This window comes from Oncorhynchus keta, unplaced genomic scaffold (assembly GCF_023373465.1).
Source record: "Oncorhynchus keta strain PuntledgeMale-10-30-2019 unplaced genomic scaffold, Oket_V2 Un_scaffold_7924_pilon_pilon, whole genome shotgun sequence".
NCBI classification, from domain to species: Eukaryota; Metazoa; Chordata; class Actinopteri; order Salmoniformes; family Salmonidae; genus Oncorhynchus; species Oncorhynchus keta.
The window spans coordinates 35,001-55,000 of NW_026291001.1; the positions used below are offsets into that span (position 1 = coordinate 35,001).

Genomic DNA, 20,000 nt, shown 5'->3' on the forward strand with positions numbered 1-20,000 from the left:
TCTCTCTCTCAGGTTTAAATGAGATAACCCTAACCCTTAACAGTAGCCCTTCTCTCTCTCAGGTTTAAATGAGATAACCCTAACCCTTAACAGTAGCCCTTCTCTCTCTCAGGTTTAAATGAGATAACCCTAACCCCTTAACAGTAGCCCTTCTCTCTCTCAGGTTTAAATGAGATAACCCTAACCCTTAACAGTAGCCCTTCTCTCTCTCAGGTTTAAATGAGATAACCCTAACCCTTAACAGTAGCCCTTCTCTCTCTCAGGTTTAAATGAGATAACCCTAACCCTTAACAGTAGCCCTTCTCTCTCTCAGGTTTAAATGAGATAACCCTTAACAGTAGCCCTTCTCTCTCTCAGGTTTAAATGAGATAACCCTAACCCTTAACAGTAGCCCTTCTCTCTCTCTCAGGTTTAAATGAGATAACCCTAACCCCTTAACACTAGCCCTTCTCTCTCAGGTTTAAATGAGATAACCCTAACCCTTAACAGTAGCCCTTCTCTCTCTCTCAGGTTTAAATGAGATAACCCTAACCCTTAACAGTAGCCCTTCTCTCTCTCTCAGGTTTAAATGAGATAACCCTAACCCTTAACAGTAGCCCTTCTCTCTCTCAGGTTTAAATGAGATAACCCTAACCCTTAACAGTAGCCCTTCTCTCTCTCAGGTTTAAATGAGATAACCCTAACCCTTAACAGTAGCCCTTCTCTCTCTCAGGTTTAAATGAGATAACCCTAACCCTTAACAGTAGCCCTTCTCTCTCTCTCAGGTTTAAATGAGATAACCCTAACCCTTAACAGTAGCCCTTCTCTCTCTCAGGTTTAAATGAGATAACCCTAACCCTTAACAGTAGCCCTTCTCTCTCTCAGGTTTAAATGAGATAACCCTAACCCTTAACAGTAGCCCTCTCTCTCTCTCAGGTTTAAATGAGATAACCCTAACCCTTAACAGTAGCCCTTCTCTCTCTCAGGTTTAAATGAGATAACCCTAACCCTTAACAGTAGCCCTTCTCTCTCTCAGGTTTAAATGAGATAACCCTAACCCTTAACAGTAGCCCTTCTCTCTCTCTCAGGTTTAAATGAGATAACCCTAACCCTTAACAGTAGCCCTTCTCTCTCTCTCAGGTTTAAATGAGATAACCCTAACCCTTAACAGTAGCCCTTCTCTCTCTCAGGTTTAAATGAGATAACCCTAACCCTTAACAGTAGCCCTTCTCTCTCTCAGGTTTAAATGAGATAACCCTAACCCTTAACAGTAGCCCTTCTCTCTCTCAGGTTTAAATGAGATAACCCTAACCCTTAACAGTAGCCCTTCTCTCTCTCAGGTTTAAATGAGATAACCCTAACCCTTAACAGTAGCCCTTCTCTCTCTCAGGTTTAAATGAGATAACCCTAACCCTTAACAGTAGCCCTTCTCTCTCTCAGGTTTAAATGAGATAACCCTAACCCTTAACAGTAGCCCTTCTCTCTCTCAGGTTTAAATGAGATAACCCTAACCCTTAACAGTAGCCCTTCTCTCTCTCAGGTTTAAATGAGATAACCCTAACCCTTAACAGTAGCCCTTCTCTCTCTCTCAGGTTTAAATGAGATAACCCTAACCCTTAACAGTAGCCCTTCTCTCTCTCAGGTTTAAATGAGATAACCCTAACCCTTAACAGTAGCCCTTCTCTCTCTCTCAGGTTTAAATGAGATAACCCTAACCCTTAACAGTAGCCCTTCTCTCTCTCAGGTTTAAATGAGATAACCCTAACCCTTAACAGTAGCCCTTCTCTCTCTCTCAGGTTTAAATGAGATAACCCTAACCCTTAACAGTAGCCCTTCTCTCTCTCAGGTTTAAATGAGATAACCCTAACCCTTAACAGTAGCCCTTCTCTCTCTCAGGTTTAAATGAGATAACCCTAACCCCTTAACAGTAGCCCTTCTCTCTCTCAGGTTTAAATGAGATAACCCTAACCCTTAACAGTAGCCCTTTCTCTCTCTCAGGTTTAAATGAGATAACCCTAACCCTTAACAGTAGCCCTTCTCTCTCTCAGGTTTAAATGAGATAACCCTAACCCTTAACAGTAGCCCTTCTCTCTCTCAGGTTTAAATGAGATAACCCTAACCCTTAACAGTAGCCCTTCTCTCTCTCTCAGGTTTAAATGAGATAACCCTAACCCTTAACAGTAGCCCTCTCTCTCTCTCAGGTTTAAATGAGATAACCCTAACCCTTAACAGTAGCCCTTCTCTCTCTCAGGTTTAAATGAGATAACCCTAACCCTTAACAGTAGCCCTTCTCTCTCTCAGGTTTAAATGAGATAACCCTAACCCTTAACAGTAGCCCTTCTCTCTCTCAGGTTTAAATGAGATAACCCTAACCCTTAACAGTAGCCCTTCTCTCTCTCAGGTTTAAATGAGATAACCCTAACCCTTAACAGTAGCCCCTCTCTCTCTCAGGTTTAAATGAGATAACCCTAACCCTTAACAGTAGCCCTTCTCTCTCTCAGGTTTAAATGAGATAACCCTAACCCTTAACAGTAGCCCTTCTCTCTCTCAGGTTTAAATGAGATAACCCTAACCCTTAACAGTAGCCCTCTCTCTCTCTCAGGTTTAAATGAGATAACCCTAACCCTTAACAGTAGCCCTTCTCTCTCTCAGGTTTAAATGAGATAACCCTAACCCTTAACAGTAGCCCTTCTCTCTCTCAGGTTTAAATGAGATAACCCTAACCCTTAACAGTAGCCCTCTCTCTCTCAGGTTTAAATGAGATAACCCTAACCCTTAACAGTAGCCCTTCTCTCTCTCTCAGGTTTAAATGAGATAACCCTAACCCCTTAACAGTAGCCCTTCTCTCTCTCAGGTTTAAATGAGATAACCCTAACCCTTAACAGTAGCCCTTCTCTCTCTCAGGTTTAAATGAGATAACCCTAACCCTTAACAGTAGCCCTTCTCTCTCTCAGGTTTAAATGAGATAACCCTAACCCTTAACAGTAGCCCTTCTCTCTCTCAGGTTTAAATGAGATAACCCTAACCCTTAACAGTAGCCCTTCTCTCTCTCAGGTTTAAATGAGATAACCCTAACCCTTAACAGTAGCCCTTCTCTCTCTCAGGTTTAAATGAGATAACCCTAACCCTTAACAGTAGCCCTTCTCTCTCTCAGGTTTAAATGAGATAACCCTAACCCTTAACAGTAGCCCTTCTCTCTCTCAGGTTTAAATGAGATAACCCTAACCCTTAACAGTAGCCCTCTCTCTCTCAGGTTTAAATGAGATAACCCTAACCCTTAACAGTAGCCCTTTCTCTCTCTCAGGTTTAAATGAGATAACCCTAACCCTTAACAGTAGCCCTTCTCTCTCTCAGGTTTAAATGAGATAACCCTAACCCTTAACAGTAGCCCTTTCTCTCTCTCAGGTTTAAATGAGATAACCCTAACCCTTAACAGTAGCCCTTCTCTCTCAGGTTTCAGGTTTAAATGAGATAACCCTAACCCTTAACAGTAGCCCTTCTCTCTCTCAGGTTTAAATGAGATAACCCTAACCCTTAACAGTAGCCCTTCTCTCTCTCAGGTTTAAATGAGATAACCCTAACCCTTAACAGTAGCCCTTCTCTCTCTCTCAGGTTTAAATGAGATAACCCTAACCCTTAACAGTAGCCCTTCTCTCTCTCAGGTTTAAATGAGATAACCCTAACCCTTAACAGTAGCCCTTCTCTCTCTCAGGTTTAAATGAGATAACCCTAACCCTTAACAGTAGGTTTCTCTCTCTCAGGTTTAAATGAGATAACCCTAACCCTTAACAGTAGCCCTCTTCTCTCTCTCAGGTTTAAATGAGATAACCCTAACCCTTAACAGTAGCCCTTCTCTCTCTCTCAGGTTTAAATGAGATAACCCTAACCCTTAACAGTAGCCCTTCTCTCTCTCTCAGGTTTAAATGAGATAACCCTAACCCTTAACAGTAGCCCTTCTCTCTCTCAGGTTTAAATGAGATAACCCTAACCCTTAACAGTAGCCCTTCTCTCTCTCAGGTTTAAATGAGATAACCCTTAACAGTAGCCCTCTCTCTCTCTCAGGTTTAAATGAGATAACCCTAACCCTTAACAGTAGCCCTTCTCTCTCTCTCAGGTTTAAATGAGATAACCCTAACCCTAACAGTAGCCCTTCTCTCTCTCAGGTTTAAATGAGATAATAACCCTTAACAGTAGCCCTTCTCTCTCTCAGGTTTAAATGAGATAACCCTAACCCTTAACAGTAGCCCTTCTCTCTCTCAGGTTTAAATGAGATAACCCTAACCCTTAACAGTAGCCCTCTCTCTCTCTCAGGTTTAAATGAGATAACCCTAGCTAACTTAACTTAACAGTAGCCATTCATCTCTCTCAGGTTTAAATGAGATAACCCTAACCCTTAACAGTAGCCCTTCTCTCTCTCAGGTTTAAATGAGATAACCCTAACCCTTAACAGTAGCCCCTTCTCTCTCTCAGGTTTAAATGAGATAACCCTAACCCTTAACAGTAGCCCTTCTCTCTCTCAGGTTTAAATGAGATAACCCTAACCCTTAACAGTAGCCCTTCTCTCTCTCAGGTTTAAATGAGATAACCCTAACCCTTAACAGTAGCCCTTCTCTCTCTCAGGTTTAAATGAGATAACCCTAACCCTTAACAGTAGCCCTTCTCTCTCTCAGGTTTAAATGAGATAACCCTAACCCTTAACAGTAGCCCTTCTCTCTCTCTCAGGTTTAAATGAGATAACCCTAACCCTTAACAGTAGCCCTTCTCTCTCTCAGGTTTAAATGAGATAACCCTAACCCTTAACAGTAGCCCTTCTCTCTCTCTCAGGTTTAAATGAGATAACCCTAACCCTTAACAGTAGCCCTTCTCTCTCTCAGGTTTAAATGAGATAACCCTAACCCTTAACAGTAATTTCTCTCTCTCAGGTTTAAATGAGATAACCCTAACCCCTTAACAGTAGCCCTTCTCTCTCAGGTTTAAATGAGATAACCCTAACCCTTAACAGTAGCCCTTCTCTCTCTCAGGTTTAAATGAGATAACCCTAACCCTTAACAGTAGCCCTTCTCTCTCTCTCAGGTTTAAATGAGATAACCCTAACCCCTTAACAGTAGCCCTTCTCTCTCTCAGGTTTAAATGAGATAACCCTAACCCTTAACAGTAGCCCTTCTCTCTCTCAGGTTTAAATGAGATAACCCTACCCCTTAACAGTAGCCCTTCTCTCTCTCTCAGGTTTAAATGAGATAACCCTAACCCTTAACAGTAGCCCTTCTCTCTCTCAGGTTTAAATGAGATAACCCTAACCCTTAACAGTAGCCCTCTCTCTCTCTCAGGTTTAAATGAGATAACCCTAACCCTTAACAGTAGCCCTTTCTCTCTCTCTCAGGTTTAAATGAGATAACCCTAACCCTTAACAGTAGCCCTTCTCTCTCTCAGGTTTAAATGAGATAACCCTAACCCTTAACAGTAGCCCTTCTCTCTCTCAGGTTTAAATGAGATAACCCTAACCCTTAACAGTAGCCCTTCTCTCTCTCAGGTTTAAATGAGATAACCCTAACCCTTAACAGTAGCCCTTCTCTCTCTCAGGTTTAAATGAGATAACCCTAACCCTTAACAGTAGCCCTTCTCTCTCTCAGGTTTAAATGAGATAACCCTAACCCTTAACAGTAGCCCTTCTCTCTCTCAGGTTTAAATGAGATAACCCTAACCCTTAACAGTAGCCCTTCTCTCTCTCTCTCAGGTTTAAATGAGATAACCCTAACCCTTAACAGCAGCCCTTCTCTCTCTCTCAGGTTTAAATGAGATAACCCTAACCCTTAACAGTAGCCCTTCTCTCTCTCTCAGGTTTAAATGAGATAACCCTACCCCTTAACAGCAGCCCTTCTCTCTCTCAGGTTTAAATGAGATAACCCTAACCCTTAACAGTAGCCCTCAGTCTGTTCTCTCTCTCAGGTTTAAATGAGATAACCCTAACCCTTAACAGTAGCCCTTCATCTCTCTCAGGTTTAAATGAGATAACCCTAACCCTTAACAGTAGCCCTTCTCTCTCTCAGGTTTAAATGAGATAACCCTAACCCTTAACAGTAGCCCTTCTCTCTCTCAGGTTTAAATGAGATAACCCTAACCCTTAACAGTAGCCATTCTCTCTCTCAGGTTTAAATGAGATAACCCTAACCCTTAACAGTAGCCCTTCTCTCTCTCAGGTTTAAATGAGATAACCTAACCCTTAACAGTAGCCCTCTCTCTCTCTCAGGTTTAAATGAGATAACCCTAACCCTAACAGTAGCCCTTCTCTCTCTCAGGTTTAAATGAGATAACCCTAACCCTTAACAGTAGCCCTTCTCTCTCTCAGGTTTAAATGAGATAACCCTAACCCTTAACAGTAGCCCTCTCTCTCTCTCAGGTTTAAATGAGATAACCCTTCCTCCAGGTTTAACAGTACCCTACCCCCCTTCTCTCTCAGGTTTAAATGAGATAACCCTAACCCTTAACAGTAGCCCTTCTCTCTCTCTCAGGTTTAAATGAGATAACCCTAACCCTTAACAGTAGCCCTTCTCTCTCTCTCAGGTTTAAATGAGATAACCCTAACCCTTAACAGTAGCCCTCTCTCTCTCAGGTTTAAATGAGATAACCCTAACCCTTAACAGTAGCCCTTCTCTCTATCTCAGGTTTAAATGAGATAACCTAACCCTTAACAGTAGCCCTTCTCTCTCTCAGGTTTAAATGAGATAACCCTAACCCCTTAACAGTAGCCCATTCTCTCTCTCAGGTTTAAATGAGATAACCCTAACCCTTAACAGTAGCCCTTCTCTCTCTCAGGTTTAAATGAGATAACCCTAACCCTTAACAGTAGCCCTTCTCTCTCTCAGGTTTAAATGAGATAACCTAACCCTTAACAGTAGCCCTTCCTTCTCTCTCTCTCAGGTTTAAATGAGATAACCCTAACCCTTAACAGTAGCCTTCTTCTCTCTCTCAGGTTTAAATGAGATAACCCTAACCCTTAACAGTAGCCCTCTCTCTCTCTCAGGTTTAAATGAGATAACCCTAAGCCCTTCTCTCCCAGGTTTAAATGAGATAACAGTAGCCCTTAGAAAGGTTTAAATGAGATAACCCTAACCCTTAACAGATCTCTCTCTCAGGTTTAAATGAGATAACCCTAACCCTTAACAGTATCTCTCTCAGGTTTAAATGAGATAACCCTAACCCTTAACAGTAGCCCTTCTCTCTCTCTCAGGTTTAAATGAGATAACCCTAACCCTTAACAGTAGCCCTCTCTCTCTCAGGTTTAAATGAGATAACCCTAACCCTTAACAGTAGCCCTTCTCTCTCTCAGGTTTAAATGAGATAACCCTAACCCTTAACAGTAGCCCCTCTCTCTCAGGTTTAAATGAGATAACCCTAACCCTTAACAGTAGCCCTCTCTCTCTCTCAGGTTTAAATGAGATAACCTAACCCTAACAGTAGCCCTTCTCTCTCTCAGGTTTAAATGAGATAACCCTAACCCTTAACAGTAGCCCTTCTCTCTCTCAGGTTTAAATGAGATAACCCTAACCCCTTAACAGTAGCCCTTCTCTCTCTCAGGTTTAAATGAGATAACCCTAACCCTTAACAGTAGCCCTTCTCTCTCTCAGGTTTAAATGAGATAACCCTAACCCTTAACAGTAGCCCTCTCTCTCTCTCAGGTTTAAATGAGATAACCCTAATAACAGTAGCCCTTCTCTCTCTCAGGTTTAAATGAGATAACCCTAACCCTTAACAGTAGCCCTTCTCTCTCTCAGGTTTAAATGAGATAACCCTAACCCTATAACAGTAGCCCTTCTCTCTCTCAGGTTTAAATGAGATAACCCTAACCCTTAACAGTAGCCCTCTCTCTCTCAGGTTTAAATGAGATAACCCTAACCCTTAACAGTGATAGCCCTTCTCTCTCTCAGGTTTAAATGAGATAACCCTAACCCTTAACAGTAGCCCTTCTCTCCTCAGGTTTAAATGATAACCTAACCCATTAGCCCTTTCTCTCTGAGGTTTAAATGAGGTGGCAGTAGCCCTTCTCTCTCACCTAAATGAGATAACAACCGGAAACCCTTAGACAGTAATTGTCTCTAGGTTTGAAATGACTCTCTGTAGCCCCTAGAAATATTAACAGTAGCCATTCATCTCTCAGGTGGGTTTAAATGAGATAACTCCTAATAATATAGTAGAAAGAACATTCATGATCTGAGGTGGCTATTGACCTATCTAGTAATTGTACTGCTACGCTCAACTCTCTGTTCTACCACAGGCTTCTTCCTGTTCCTTTGATGACTCTCTCTCTCTCTGCTGTCTGGATCCTCCCCAATAACCTCCCCTACCTCCTGAAGTGTGTACTCGTTCACTACGTTGGGTTGGTGGAGGCATGGGCTAGACTCGAGGGAGGGTGCCGCTATTTCCTTTCATAAATCTATGAAGGGAAGTGAACAAGTGCACACTTTCGGAAGAAGGACAGATTTTGTTTGGGGTCCATAACCTCTGCCTCTTCCTTCTTCCCTCTGCTTTCCAGAAGACACGAAGTCCCAGAGTTCCCACATCCTGCCTACCGTGCTGGTCTTCTCCGTGCTGCTTGTCATCAGCATTCTGCTGGCCTGGTACTTCCTCAGGTAACGAACCAGTCACAGGGTGGGGTGGTGTGTGTGTGCTGCCAGACAGGGCGAGGGCCAAGGCGACGTCACCCTTCCTCTCCCCAATCAGCAGAGGGCGGAGCCTCCAGTCAGGAAATGAACCACTAGCAGTTGTTCATGCCTCACGCTGGCCACAGTAAAAGTGAAGTACACAGCCAGACGCGTTAGTATGAACGATCTGAAGTCAAAGAGAGAGACCTGTTGTGGCTGTAACCTAGCAGTGCTGTGTTCTGTGATCTCATCAACCCTGGACTCTAATGAGAAAGAGCAGCTTTTCCAGTTTCAGATGGTACCATACCAACGTATCTGTGTGTTTTATATAACGTATAACTCATGTTTTAACTTAGTACTTACAACTGTTAGATCTTAGAACTTACAACTGTTAGAACTTAGAACTGTTAGAACTTAGAAGTTCAACTGTTAGATCTTAGAACTGTTAGTTATTAGAACTGTTAGAACTTAGAACTGTTAGAACTTAGAACTTGAACTTTTAGATCTTAGAACTGTTAGTTATTAGAACTGTTAGAACTTAGAACTGTTAGTTATTAGAACTTAGAACTGTTAGTTATTAGAACTTAGAACTGTTAGTTATTAGAACTTAGAACTGTTAGTTATTAGAACTTAGAACTGTTAGTTATTAGAACTTAGAACTGATGTTTTGGAGTGAACTTGACTAATAGTCTCAGGTAAAATGTATCCCTTTATGTCCTTTAATTAACCTGTCATCCTGTTCTCTATCTTCTTCCTGTTCCTCCTGTTCTCTCTCTTCTTCCTGTTCCTCCTGTTCTCTCTCTTCTTCCTGTTCCTCCTGTTCTCTATCTTCTTCCTGTTCCTCCTGTTCTCTCTCTTCTTCCTGTTCCTCCTGTTCTCTATCTTCTTCCTGTTCCTCCTGTTCTCTATCTTCTTCCTGTTCCTCCTGTTCTCTCTCTTCTTCCTGTTCCTCCTGTTCTCTATCTTCGTCCTGTTCCTCCTGTTCTCTCTCTTCTTCCTGTTCCTCCTGTTCTCTATCTTCTTCCTGTTCCTCCTGTTCTCTCTCTTCTTCCTGTTCCTCCTGTTCTCTATCTTCTTCCTGTTCCTCCTGTTCTCTCTCTTCTTCCTGTTCCTCCTGTTCTCTATCTTCGTCCTGTTCCTCCTGTTCTCTCTCTTCGTCCTGTTCCTCCTGTTCTCTCTCTTCGTCCTGTTCCTCCTGTTCTCTATCTTCTTCCTTTTCCTCCTGTTCTCTCTCTTCGTCCTGTTCCTCCTGTTCTCTCTCTTCGTCCTGTTCCTCCTGTTCTCTCTCTTCTTCCTTTTCCTCCTGTTCTCTCTCTTCTTCCTTTTCCTCCTGTTCTCTCTCTTCTTCCTGTTCCTCCTGTTCTCTATCTTCTTCCTGTTCCTCCTGTTCTCTATCTTCTTCCTTTTCCTCCTGTTTCTCTCTTCTTCCTGTTCCTCCTGTTCTCTATCTTCTTCCTTTTCCTCCTGTTCTCTCTCTTCTTCCTGTTCCTCCTGTTCTCTATCTTCTTCCTGTTCCTCCTGTTCTCTATCTTCTTCCTTTTCCTCCTGTTCTCTATCTTCTTCCTGTTCCTCCTGTTCTCTATCTTCTTCCTGTTCCTCCTGTTCTCTATCTTCTTCCTGTTCCTCCTGTTCTCTCTCTTCGTCCTGTTCCTCCTGTTCTCTCTCTTCTTCCTGTTCCTCCTGTTCTCTATCTTCTTCCTGTTCCTCCTGTTCTCTCTCTTCGTCCTGTTCCTCCTGTTCTCTCTCTTCGTCCTGTTCCTCCTGTTCTCTATCTTCTTCCTTTTCCTCCTGTCTCTCTCTTAGTCCTGTTTCCTGTATCTCTTCTTCCTGTTCCTCCTGTTCTCTATCTTCTTCCTTTTCCTCCTGTTCTCTATCTTCCTTTTCCTCCTGTTCTAATCTTCTTCCTTTTCCTCCTGTTCTCTCTCTTCTTCCTGTTCCTCCTGTTCTCTATCTTCTTCCTGTTCCTCCTGTTATCTATCTTCTTCCTTTTCCTCCTGTTCTCTCTCTTCTTCCTTTTCCTCCTGTTCTCTCTCTTCTTCCTGTTCCTCCTGTTCTCTATCTTCTTCCTGTTCCTCCTGTTCTCTATCTTCTTCCTGTTCCTCCTGTTCTCTATCTTCTTCCTTTTCCTCCTGTTCTCTCTCTTCTTCCTTTTCCTCCTGTTCTCTCTCTTCTTCCTTTTCCTCCTGTTCTCTATCTTCTTCCTGTTCCTCCTGTTCTCTATCTTCTTCCTGTTCCTCCTGTTCTCTATCTTCTTCCTGTTCCTCCTGTTCTCTATCTTCTTCCTTTTCCTCCTGTTCTCTATCTTCTTCCTGTTCCTCCTGTTCTCTATCTTCTTCCTGTTCCTCCTGTTCTCTATCTTCTTCCTGTTCCTCCTGTTCTCTATCTTCTTCCTTTTCCTCCTGTTCTCTCTCTTCTTCCTTTTCCTCCTGTTCTCTATCTTCTTCCTGTTCCTCCTGTTCTCTATCTTCTTCCTGTTCCTCCTGTTCTCTCTCTTCTTCCTTTTCCTCCTGTTCTCTCTCTTCTTCCTTTTCCTCCTGTTCTCTATCTTCTTCCTTTTCCTCCTGTTCTCTCTCTTCTTCCTGTTCCTCCTGTTCTCTATCTTCTTCCTTTTCCTCCTGTTCTCTATCTTCTTCCTGTTCCTCCTGTTCTCTATCTTCTTCCTTTTCCTCCTGTTCTCTCTCTTCTTCCTTTTCCTCCTGTTCTCTCTCTTCTTCCTTTTCCTCCTGTTCTCTATCTTCTTCCTTTTCCTCCTGTTCTCTATCTTCTTCCTGTTCCTCCTGTTCTCTATCTTCTTCCTTTTCCTCCTGTTCTCTCTCTTCTTCCTTTTCCTCCTGTTCTCTCTCTTCTTCCTGTTCCTCCTGTTCCCTATCTTCTTCCTGTTCCTCCTGTTCTCTATCTTCTTCCTTTTCCTCCTGTTCTCTATCTTCTTCCTGTACCTCCTGTTCTCTATCTTCTTCCTGTTCCTCCTGTTCTCTATCTTCTTCCTGTTCCTCCTGTTCTCTCTCTTCTTCCTGTTCCTCCTGTTCTTTATCTTCTTCCTTTTCCTCCTGTTCTCTATCTTCTTCCTGTTCCTCCTGTTCTCTATCTTCTTCCTGTTCCTCCTGTTCTCTATCTTCTTCCTGTTCCTCCTGTTCTCTCTCTTCTTCCTGTTCCTCCTGTTCTTTATCTTCTTCCTTTTCCTCCTGTTCTCTATCTTCTTCCTTTTCCTCCTGTTCTCTATCTTCTTCCTGTTCCTCCTGTTCTCTATCTTCTTCCTGTTCCTCCTGTTCTCTCTCTTCTTCCTGTTCCTCCTGTTCTCTATCTTCTTCCTGTCATCCTGTTCTCTATCTTCTTCCTGTTCCTCCTGTTCTCTATCTTCTTCCTTTTCCTCCTGTTCTCTATCTTCTTCCTGTTCCTCCTGTTCTCTATCTTCTTCCTGTTCCTCCTGTTCTCTCTCTTCTTCCTGTTCCTCCTGTTCTCTCTCTTCTTCCTGTTCCTCCTGTTCTCTATCTTCTTCCTGTCATCCTGTTCTCTATCTTCTTCCTGTTCCTCCTGTTCTCTATCTTCTTCCTGTCCCTCCTGTTCTCTATCTTCTTCCTGTTCCTCCTGTTCTCTATCTTCTTCCTGTTCCTCCTGTTCTCTATCTTCTTCCTTTTCCTCCTGTTCTCTATCTTCTTCCTTTTCCTCCTGTTCTCTATCTTCTTCCTGTTCCTCCTGTTCTCTATCTTCTTCCTGTTCCTCCTGTTCTCTCTCTTCTTCCTGTTCCTCCTGTTCTCTATCTTCTTCCTTTTCCTCCTGTTCTCTATCTTCTTCCTGTTCCTCCTGTTCTCTCTCTTCTTCCTGTCATCCTGTTCTCTATCTTCTTCCTTTTCCTCCGTCTCTCTCTCTTCTTCCTGTTCCTCCTGTTCTCTCTCTTCTTCCTGTTCCTCCTGTTCTTTATCTTCTTCCTTTTCCTCCTGTTCTCTATCTTCTTCCTTTTCCTCCTGTTCTCTATCTTCTTCCTGTTCCTCCTGTTCTCTATCTTCTTCCTGTTCCTCCTGTTCTCTCTCTTCTTCCTGTTCCTCCTGTTCTCTATCTTCTTCCTGTCATCCTGTTCTCTATCTTCTTCCTGTTCCTCCTGTTCTCTATCTTCTTCCTTTTCCTCCTGTTCTCTATCTTCTTCCTGTTCCTCCTGTTCTCTATCTTCTTCCTGTTCCTCCTGTTCTCTCTCTTCTTCCTGTTCCTCCTGTTCTCTCTCTTCTTCCTGTTCCTCCTGTTCTCTATCTTCTTCCTGTCATCCTGTTCTCTATCTTCTTCCTGTTCCTCCTGTTCTCTATCTTCTTCCTGTTCCTCCTGTTCTCTATCTTCTTCCTGTTCCTCCTGTTCTCTATCTTCTTCCTTTTCCTCCTGTTCTCTATCTTCTTCCTTTTCCTCCTGTTCTCTATCTTCTTCCTGTTCCTCCTGTTCTCTATCTTCTTCCTGTTCCTCCTGTTCTCTCTCTTCTTCCTGTTCCTCCTGTTCTCTATCTTCTTCCTGTTCCTCCTGTTCTCTATCTTCTTCCTTTTCCTCCTGTTCTCTATCTTCTTCCTGTTCCTCCTGTTCTCTATCTTCTTCCTTTTCCTCCTGTTCTCTATCTTCTTCCTTTTCCTCCTGTTCTCTATCTTCTTCCTGTTCCTCCTGTTCTCTCTCTTCTTCCTGTCATCCTGTTCTCTATCTTCTTCCTTTTCCTCCGTCTCTCTCTTCTTCCTGTCATCCTGTTCTCTATCTTCTTCCTGTTCCTCCTGTTCTCTCTCTTCTTCCTGTCATCCTGTTCTCTATCTTCTTCCTGTTCCTCCTGTTCTCTCTCTTCTTCCTGTCATCCTGTTCTCTATCTTCTTCCTTTTCCTCCGTCTCTCTCTCTCTCTACCCGGCAGGATAAGGAACCAGAGAAAGGAGGTCGTCACAGCAGTCGACAAGAAAATACCGAATGGAATCCTGGAAGAACAAGGTCCGGTCACCTTTAATAATGAGTCTTTATCTTCGTTGTGTCGTTGATCCGTTGTTTGTAACCAGGGAAGTGGCATCGATATTGACGTCTTTTTCAAGTGAGCCCTGGGTTGAAGAACAAAGTGAAACTGATTTGCTAAACACATACAGGCGTCGTTGAGAAGAGACAATTCGAAAGAGTTTTAATGTCAAGCTGTAGGCGTTCTTGCAGGAGTCCCCTCGCTGTCATGTGGTTGTTGTCTGACTTCCTGTGGTTACTGATGTGAAGGGAGACAACCGATACATAGTTTTCTAACCTGCATCAACTATGAAGTCTCAATCTGCATCGTGCAGTAGGCCTCGGTGCTTCACGATGTCCTTACTACGTAATACACTATATTTAATGATGTGCATCGTGCAGTAGGCCTCGGTGCTTCACTATGTCCTTACCACGTAATACACTATATTTAATGATGTGCATCGTGCAGTAGGCCTCGGTGCTTCACTATGTCCTTACCACGTAATACACTATATTTAATGATGTGCATCGTGCAGTAGGCCTCGGTGCTTCACTATGTCCTTACCACGTAATACACTATATTTAATGATGTGCATCGTGCAGTAGGCCTCGGTGCTTCACTATGACCTTACCACGTAATACACTATATTTAATGATGTGCATCGTGCAGTAGGCCTCGGTGCTTCACTATGTCCTTACCACGTAATACACTATATTTAATGATGTGCATCGTGCAGTAGGCCTCGGTGCTTCACTATGTCCTTACCACGTAATACACTATATTTAATGATGTGTATCGTGCAGTAGGCCTCGGTGCTTCACTATGTCCTTACCACGTAATACACTATATTTAATGATGTGTATCGTGCAGTAGGCCTCGGTGCTTCACTATGTCCTTACCACGTAATACACTATATTTAATGATGTGTATCGTGCAGTAGGCCTCGGTGCTTCACTATGTCCTTACCACGTAATACACTATATTTAATGATGTGTATCGTGCAGTAGGCCTCGGTGCTTCACTATGTCCTTACCACGTAATACACTATATTTAATGATGTGTTCTCACACATGTATTTCTTCAACACGGTCAGTGTGTTACGTACACATTCATTAAAAAACAAGCAGCTGTTGTTACATCCATTATTCATTACATTATCACTGTGATAATCCTCTATTAGCTCCGTTGTTACATCCGTTATTCATTACATTATCACTGTGATAATCCTCTATTAGCTCCGTTGTTACATCCGTTATTCATTACATTATCACTGTGATAATCCTCTATTAGCTCCGTTGTTACATCCGTTATTCATTACATTATCACTGTGATAATCCTCTATTAGCTCCGTTGTTACATCCGTTATTCATTACATTATCACTGTGATAATCCTCTATTAGCTCCGTTGTTACATCCGTTATTCATTACATTATCACTGTGATAATCCTCTATTAGCTCGTTGTTACGTCCGTTATTCATTACATTATCACTGTGATAATCCTCTATTAGCTCCGTTGTTACGTCCGTTATTCATTACATTATCACTGTGATAATCCTCTATTAGCTCCGTTGTTACGTCCGTTATTCATTACATTATCACTGTGATAATCCTCTATTAGCTGCATTGTTACGTCCGTTATTCATTACATTATCACTGTGATAATCCTCTATTAGCTCCGTTGTTACGTCCATTATTCATTACATTATCACTGTGATAATCCTCTATTAGCTGCGTTGTTACATCCATTATTCATTACATTATCACTGTGATAATCCTCTATTAGCTGCGTTGTTACATCCATTATTCATTACATTATCACTGTGATAATCCCAACATTACACCGTTGGAGTTAGCGGTTCCATTATTCCTTACATTATCACTTGTGATAATCCTCATTAGCATGTTGTTTATTATTCATTACATTATCACTGTGATAATCCTCTATTAGCTCCGTTGTTACATCCATTATTCATTACATTATCACTGTGATAATCCTCTATTAGCTCCGTTGTTACATCCATTAAGCGGAAACATGAGTTAAGCGGAAACATGATGTACCTTCAAAGGACTTGTTCATAAATACTCATAACATATTATTATTATTACTATTAGTAGTAGTAGTAGTAGTAGTAGTAGTAGTAGTAGTAGTAGTAGTAGTAGTAGTAGTAGTAGTAGTAGTAGTAGTAGTAGTAGTAGTAGTAGTAGTAGTAGTAGTAGTAGTAGTAGTTAGTAGTAGTAGTAGTAGTAGTAGTAGTAGTAGTAGTAGTAGTAGTAGTAGTAGTAGTAGTAGTAGTAGTAGTAGTAGTAGTAGTAGTAGTAGTAGTAGTAGTAGTAGTAGTAGTAGTAGTAGCAGTAGCATTAGTAGTAGTAGTAGTAGTAGTAGTAGTAGTAGTAGTAGTAGTAGTAGTAGTAGTAGTAGTAGTAGTAGTTAGTAGTTAGTAGTAGTAGTAGTAGTAGTAGTAGTTAGTAGTAGTAGTAGTAGTAGTAGTAGTAGTAGTTAGTAGTAGTAGTAGTAGTAGTAGTAGTAGTAGTAGTAGTAGCAGTAGCAGTAGTAGTAGTAGTAGTAGTTAGTAGTAGTAGTAGTAGTAGTAGTAGTAGTAGTAGCAGTAGTAGTAGTAGTAGTAGTAGTAGCAGTAGTAGTAGCAGCAGTAGTAGTAGTAGTAGTAGTAGTAGTAGTAGTAGTAGTAGCATTAGTAGTAGTAGTAGTAGTAGCAGTAGTAGTAGTAGTAGTAGTAGTAGTAGTAGTAGTAGTATAGTAGTAGTAGTAGTAGTAGTAGTAGTAGTAGTAGTAGTAGTAGTAGTAGTAGTAGTAGTAGTAGTAGTAGTAGTAGTAGTAGTGTAGTAGTAGTAGTAGTAGTAGTGTAGCAGTAGTAGTAGTAGTAGTAGTAGTAGTAGTAGTAGTAGTAGTAGTAGTAGTAGTATTATTATTATTACTCTGCTTTCTCAATCTGAAATATCTTATCGAACAACGTAAAGTAAAGTATAGAGCCGGTGTAACGCCGGCAGAGTGATGGCTGTGGAGACGCAGAGAGCAGAATGTAGACGGGGAAAACCCCTTTCATGTCCTCCGTAACAGGAACAGGTACAACATAGGGTGAAGCCCAAAACACAGGCGCAAACAACAACCCAAAACCACTGTTTCAAACACCAGACAGCAAAACCCCAACAATACACCACTAACATACACTAACAACAAGCACTAACACCAGCAGGCTAAACCAACTTAAATAACACCCCTCCCAAAACCCCAACAATACACCACTAACATACACTAACAACAAGCACAAACACCAGCAGGCTAAACCAACTTAAATAACACCCCTCCTAAAACCCCAACAATACACCACTAACATACACTAACAACAAGCACAAACACCAGCAGGCTAAACCAACTTAAATAACACCCCTCCCAAAACCCCAACAATACACCACTAACATACACTAACAACAAGCACAAACACCAGCAGGCTAAACCAACTTAAATAACACCCCTCCTAAAACCCCAACAATACACCACTAACATACACTAACAACAAGCACAAACACCAGCAGGCTAAACCAACTTAAATAACACCCCTCCTAAAACCCCAACAATACACCACTAACATACACTAACAACAAGCACTAACACCAGCAGGCTAAACCAACCTAAATAACACCCCTCCCAAAACCCCAACAATACACCACTAACATACACTAACAACAAGCACAAACACCAGCAGGCTAAACCAACTTAAATAACACCCCTCCCAAAACCCCAACAATACACCACTAACATACACTAACAACAAGCACAAACACCAGCAGGCTAAACCAACTTAAATAACACCCCTCCTAAAACCCCAACAATACACCACTAACATACACTAACAACAAGCACAAACACCAGCAGGCTAAACCAACTTAAATAACACCCCTCCCAAAACCCCAACAATACACCACTAACATACACTAACAACAAGCACAAACACCAGCAGGCTAAACCAACTTAAATAACACCCCTCCCAAAACCCCAACAATACACCACTAACATACACTAACAACAAGCACAAACACCAGCAGGCTAAACCAACTTAAATAACACCCCTCCCAAAACCCCAACAATACACCACTAACATACACTAACAACAAGCACAAACACCAGCAGGCTAAACCAACTTAAATAACACCCCTCCCAAAACCCCAACAATACACCACTAACATACACTAACAACAAGCACAAACACCAGCAGGCTAAACCAACTTAAATAACACCCCTCCCAAAACCCCAACAAGGAACAGGTGAAAACAATTAGACCAAAACAAACGAAAAGGAATATAACTGAACCGTAGAGCAGGCTTCCTATAGGCTGTCCTAATAACAACACTGAGTTCCTGATCAGAATATAACTGAACCGTAGAGCAGGCTTCCTATAGGCTGTCCTAATAACAACACTGAGTTCCTGATCAGAATATAACTGAACCGTAGAGCAGGCTTCCTATAGGCTGTCCTAATAACAACACTGAGTTCCTGAATCAGAATATAACTGAACCGTAGAGCAGGCTTCCTATAGGCTGTCCTAATAACAACACTGAGTTCCTAATCAGAATATAACTGAACCGTAGAGCAGGCTTCCTATAGGCTGTCCTAATAACAACACTGAGTTCCTGATCAGAATATAACTGAACCGTAGAGCAGGCTTCCTATAGGCTGTCCTAATAACAACACTGAGTTCCTGATCAGAATATAACTGAACCGTAGAGCAGGCTTCCTATAGGCTGTCCTAATAACAACACTGAGTTCCTGATCAGAATATAACTGAACCGTAGAGCAGGCTTCCTATAGGCTGTCCTAATAACAACACTGAGTTCCTGATCAGAATATAACTGAACCGTAGAGCAGGCTTCCTATAGGCTGTCCTAATAACAACACTGAGTTCCTGATCAGAATATAACTGAACCGTAGAGCAGGCTTCCTATAGGCTGTCCTAATAACAACACTGAGTTCCTAATCAGAATATAACTGAACCGTAGAGCAGGCTTCCTATAGGCTGTCCTAATAACAACACTGAGTTCCTGATCAGAATATAACTGAACCGTAGAGCAGGCTTCCTATAGGCTGTCCTAATAACAACACTGAGTTCCTAATCAGAATATAACTGAACCGTAGAGCAGGCTTCCTATAGGCTGTCCTAACAACAACACTGAGTTCCTAATCAGAATATAACTGAACCGTAGAGCAGGCTTCCTATAGGCTGTCCTAATAACAACACTGAGTTCCTAATCAGAATATAACTGAACCGTAGAGCAGGCTTCCTATAGGCTGTCCTAATAACAACACTGAGTTCCTGATCAGAATATAACTGAACCGTAGAGCAGGCTTCCTATAGGCTGTCCTAATAACAACACTGAGTTCCTAATCAGAATATAAATGGCCGAGGTTGGTAACCATTCAACTCTTCAGGTCACATTTCAAACACTTTTGTCAGGAGATTTACAGTGGGGTTTATCTGTGTGTGTGTGTGTGTGTGTGTGTGTGTGTGTGTGTGTGTGTGTGTGTGTTTCTGTGTGTGTGTGTGTTTCTGTGTGTGTGTGTGTTTCTGTGTGTGTGTGTGTTTCTGTGTGTGTGTGTGTTTCTGTGTGTGTGTGTGTTTCTGTGTGTGTGTGTGTGTGTGTGTGTGTGTGTGTGTGTGTGTGTGTGTGTGTGTGTGTGTGTGTGTGTGTGTGTCTGTGTGTGTGTGTGTGTGTGTGTGTGTGTGTGTGTGTGTGTGTGTCTGTGTGTCTGTGTCTGTGTGTGTGTGTGTGTGTGTGTGTGTGTGTGTGTGTGTGTTTATTTTGACACATGGACAATGAGGTTAACAGAAACTAAGATTATTTCTTGAGTGACTTTCACTCTGCAGAAGTATGAAGCTATTCCCTGTACTCTACCTGTATGTTTGTGGCAGAAAGACATAAATAATCATTTGATTGACTTGGTAACGTGTGGAGTAACTTACCGGTAGGACATCTTGTCACAATATGAAACTGTCTGTTTGTCTACTCACCCCCCTCATCATAGACATCTCGGAGGCGTTAAACACCCCCTCATCATCAGGTCAGGTATACGGTTGTAGCCATAGTACCTGGGTCTATAACCCACGTGTCACTAACACACCTCTTCCAGGGCATTGTGGCTTTGAACTTTTCTCAAATTCTGGACTCTTTAACAAAAACCTTCCAGAGCATTGTTGCATGGAGATAGTGCTGTTCTATAGTGTGGCTGTGCTTCCTATGGCTTGGTGATAGTGATCTTTTTATTTTATTTTAATTTATTTATTTTACCTTTATTTAACCAGGCAAGTCAGTTCAGAACAAATTCTTATTTTCAATGACGGCCTGGGAACAGTGGAGTTAACTGGTCTAGGAACAGTGGGGTTAACTGCCTGTTCAGGGGCAGAACGACAGATTTAGTACCTTGTC

General features: G+C 42.0%; 1 protein-coding gene across 3 annotated transcripts in view; it reads left to right on the forward strand.

Annotated features, from left to right (window-relative positions):
* LOC118382475 (receptor-type tyrosine-protein phosphatase epsilon-like) overlaps positions 1-20,000 on the forward strand; it is a 67,403-nt gene that overhangs the window by 3,515 nt on the left and 43,888 nt on the right. For 2 of the 3 annotated variants that reach the window (XM_052517440.1, XM_052517439.1), the window contains exons 2-3: positions 8,510-8,606; positions 13,490-13,563. In XM_052517440.1, the coding sequence (XP_052373400.1) occupies positions 8,510-8,606; positions 13,490-13,563 (171 nt within the window). Of the gene's footprint in view, positions 1-8,509; positions 8,607-8,713; positions 8,917-13,489; positions 13,564-20,000 lie in introns of those variants that run through there. The other variant, XM_052517441.1, reaches the window with a different exon arrangement.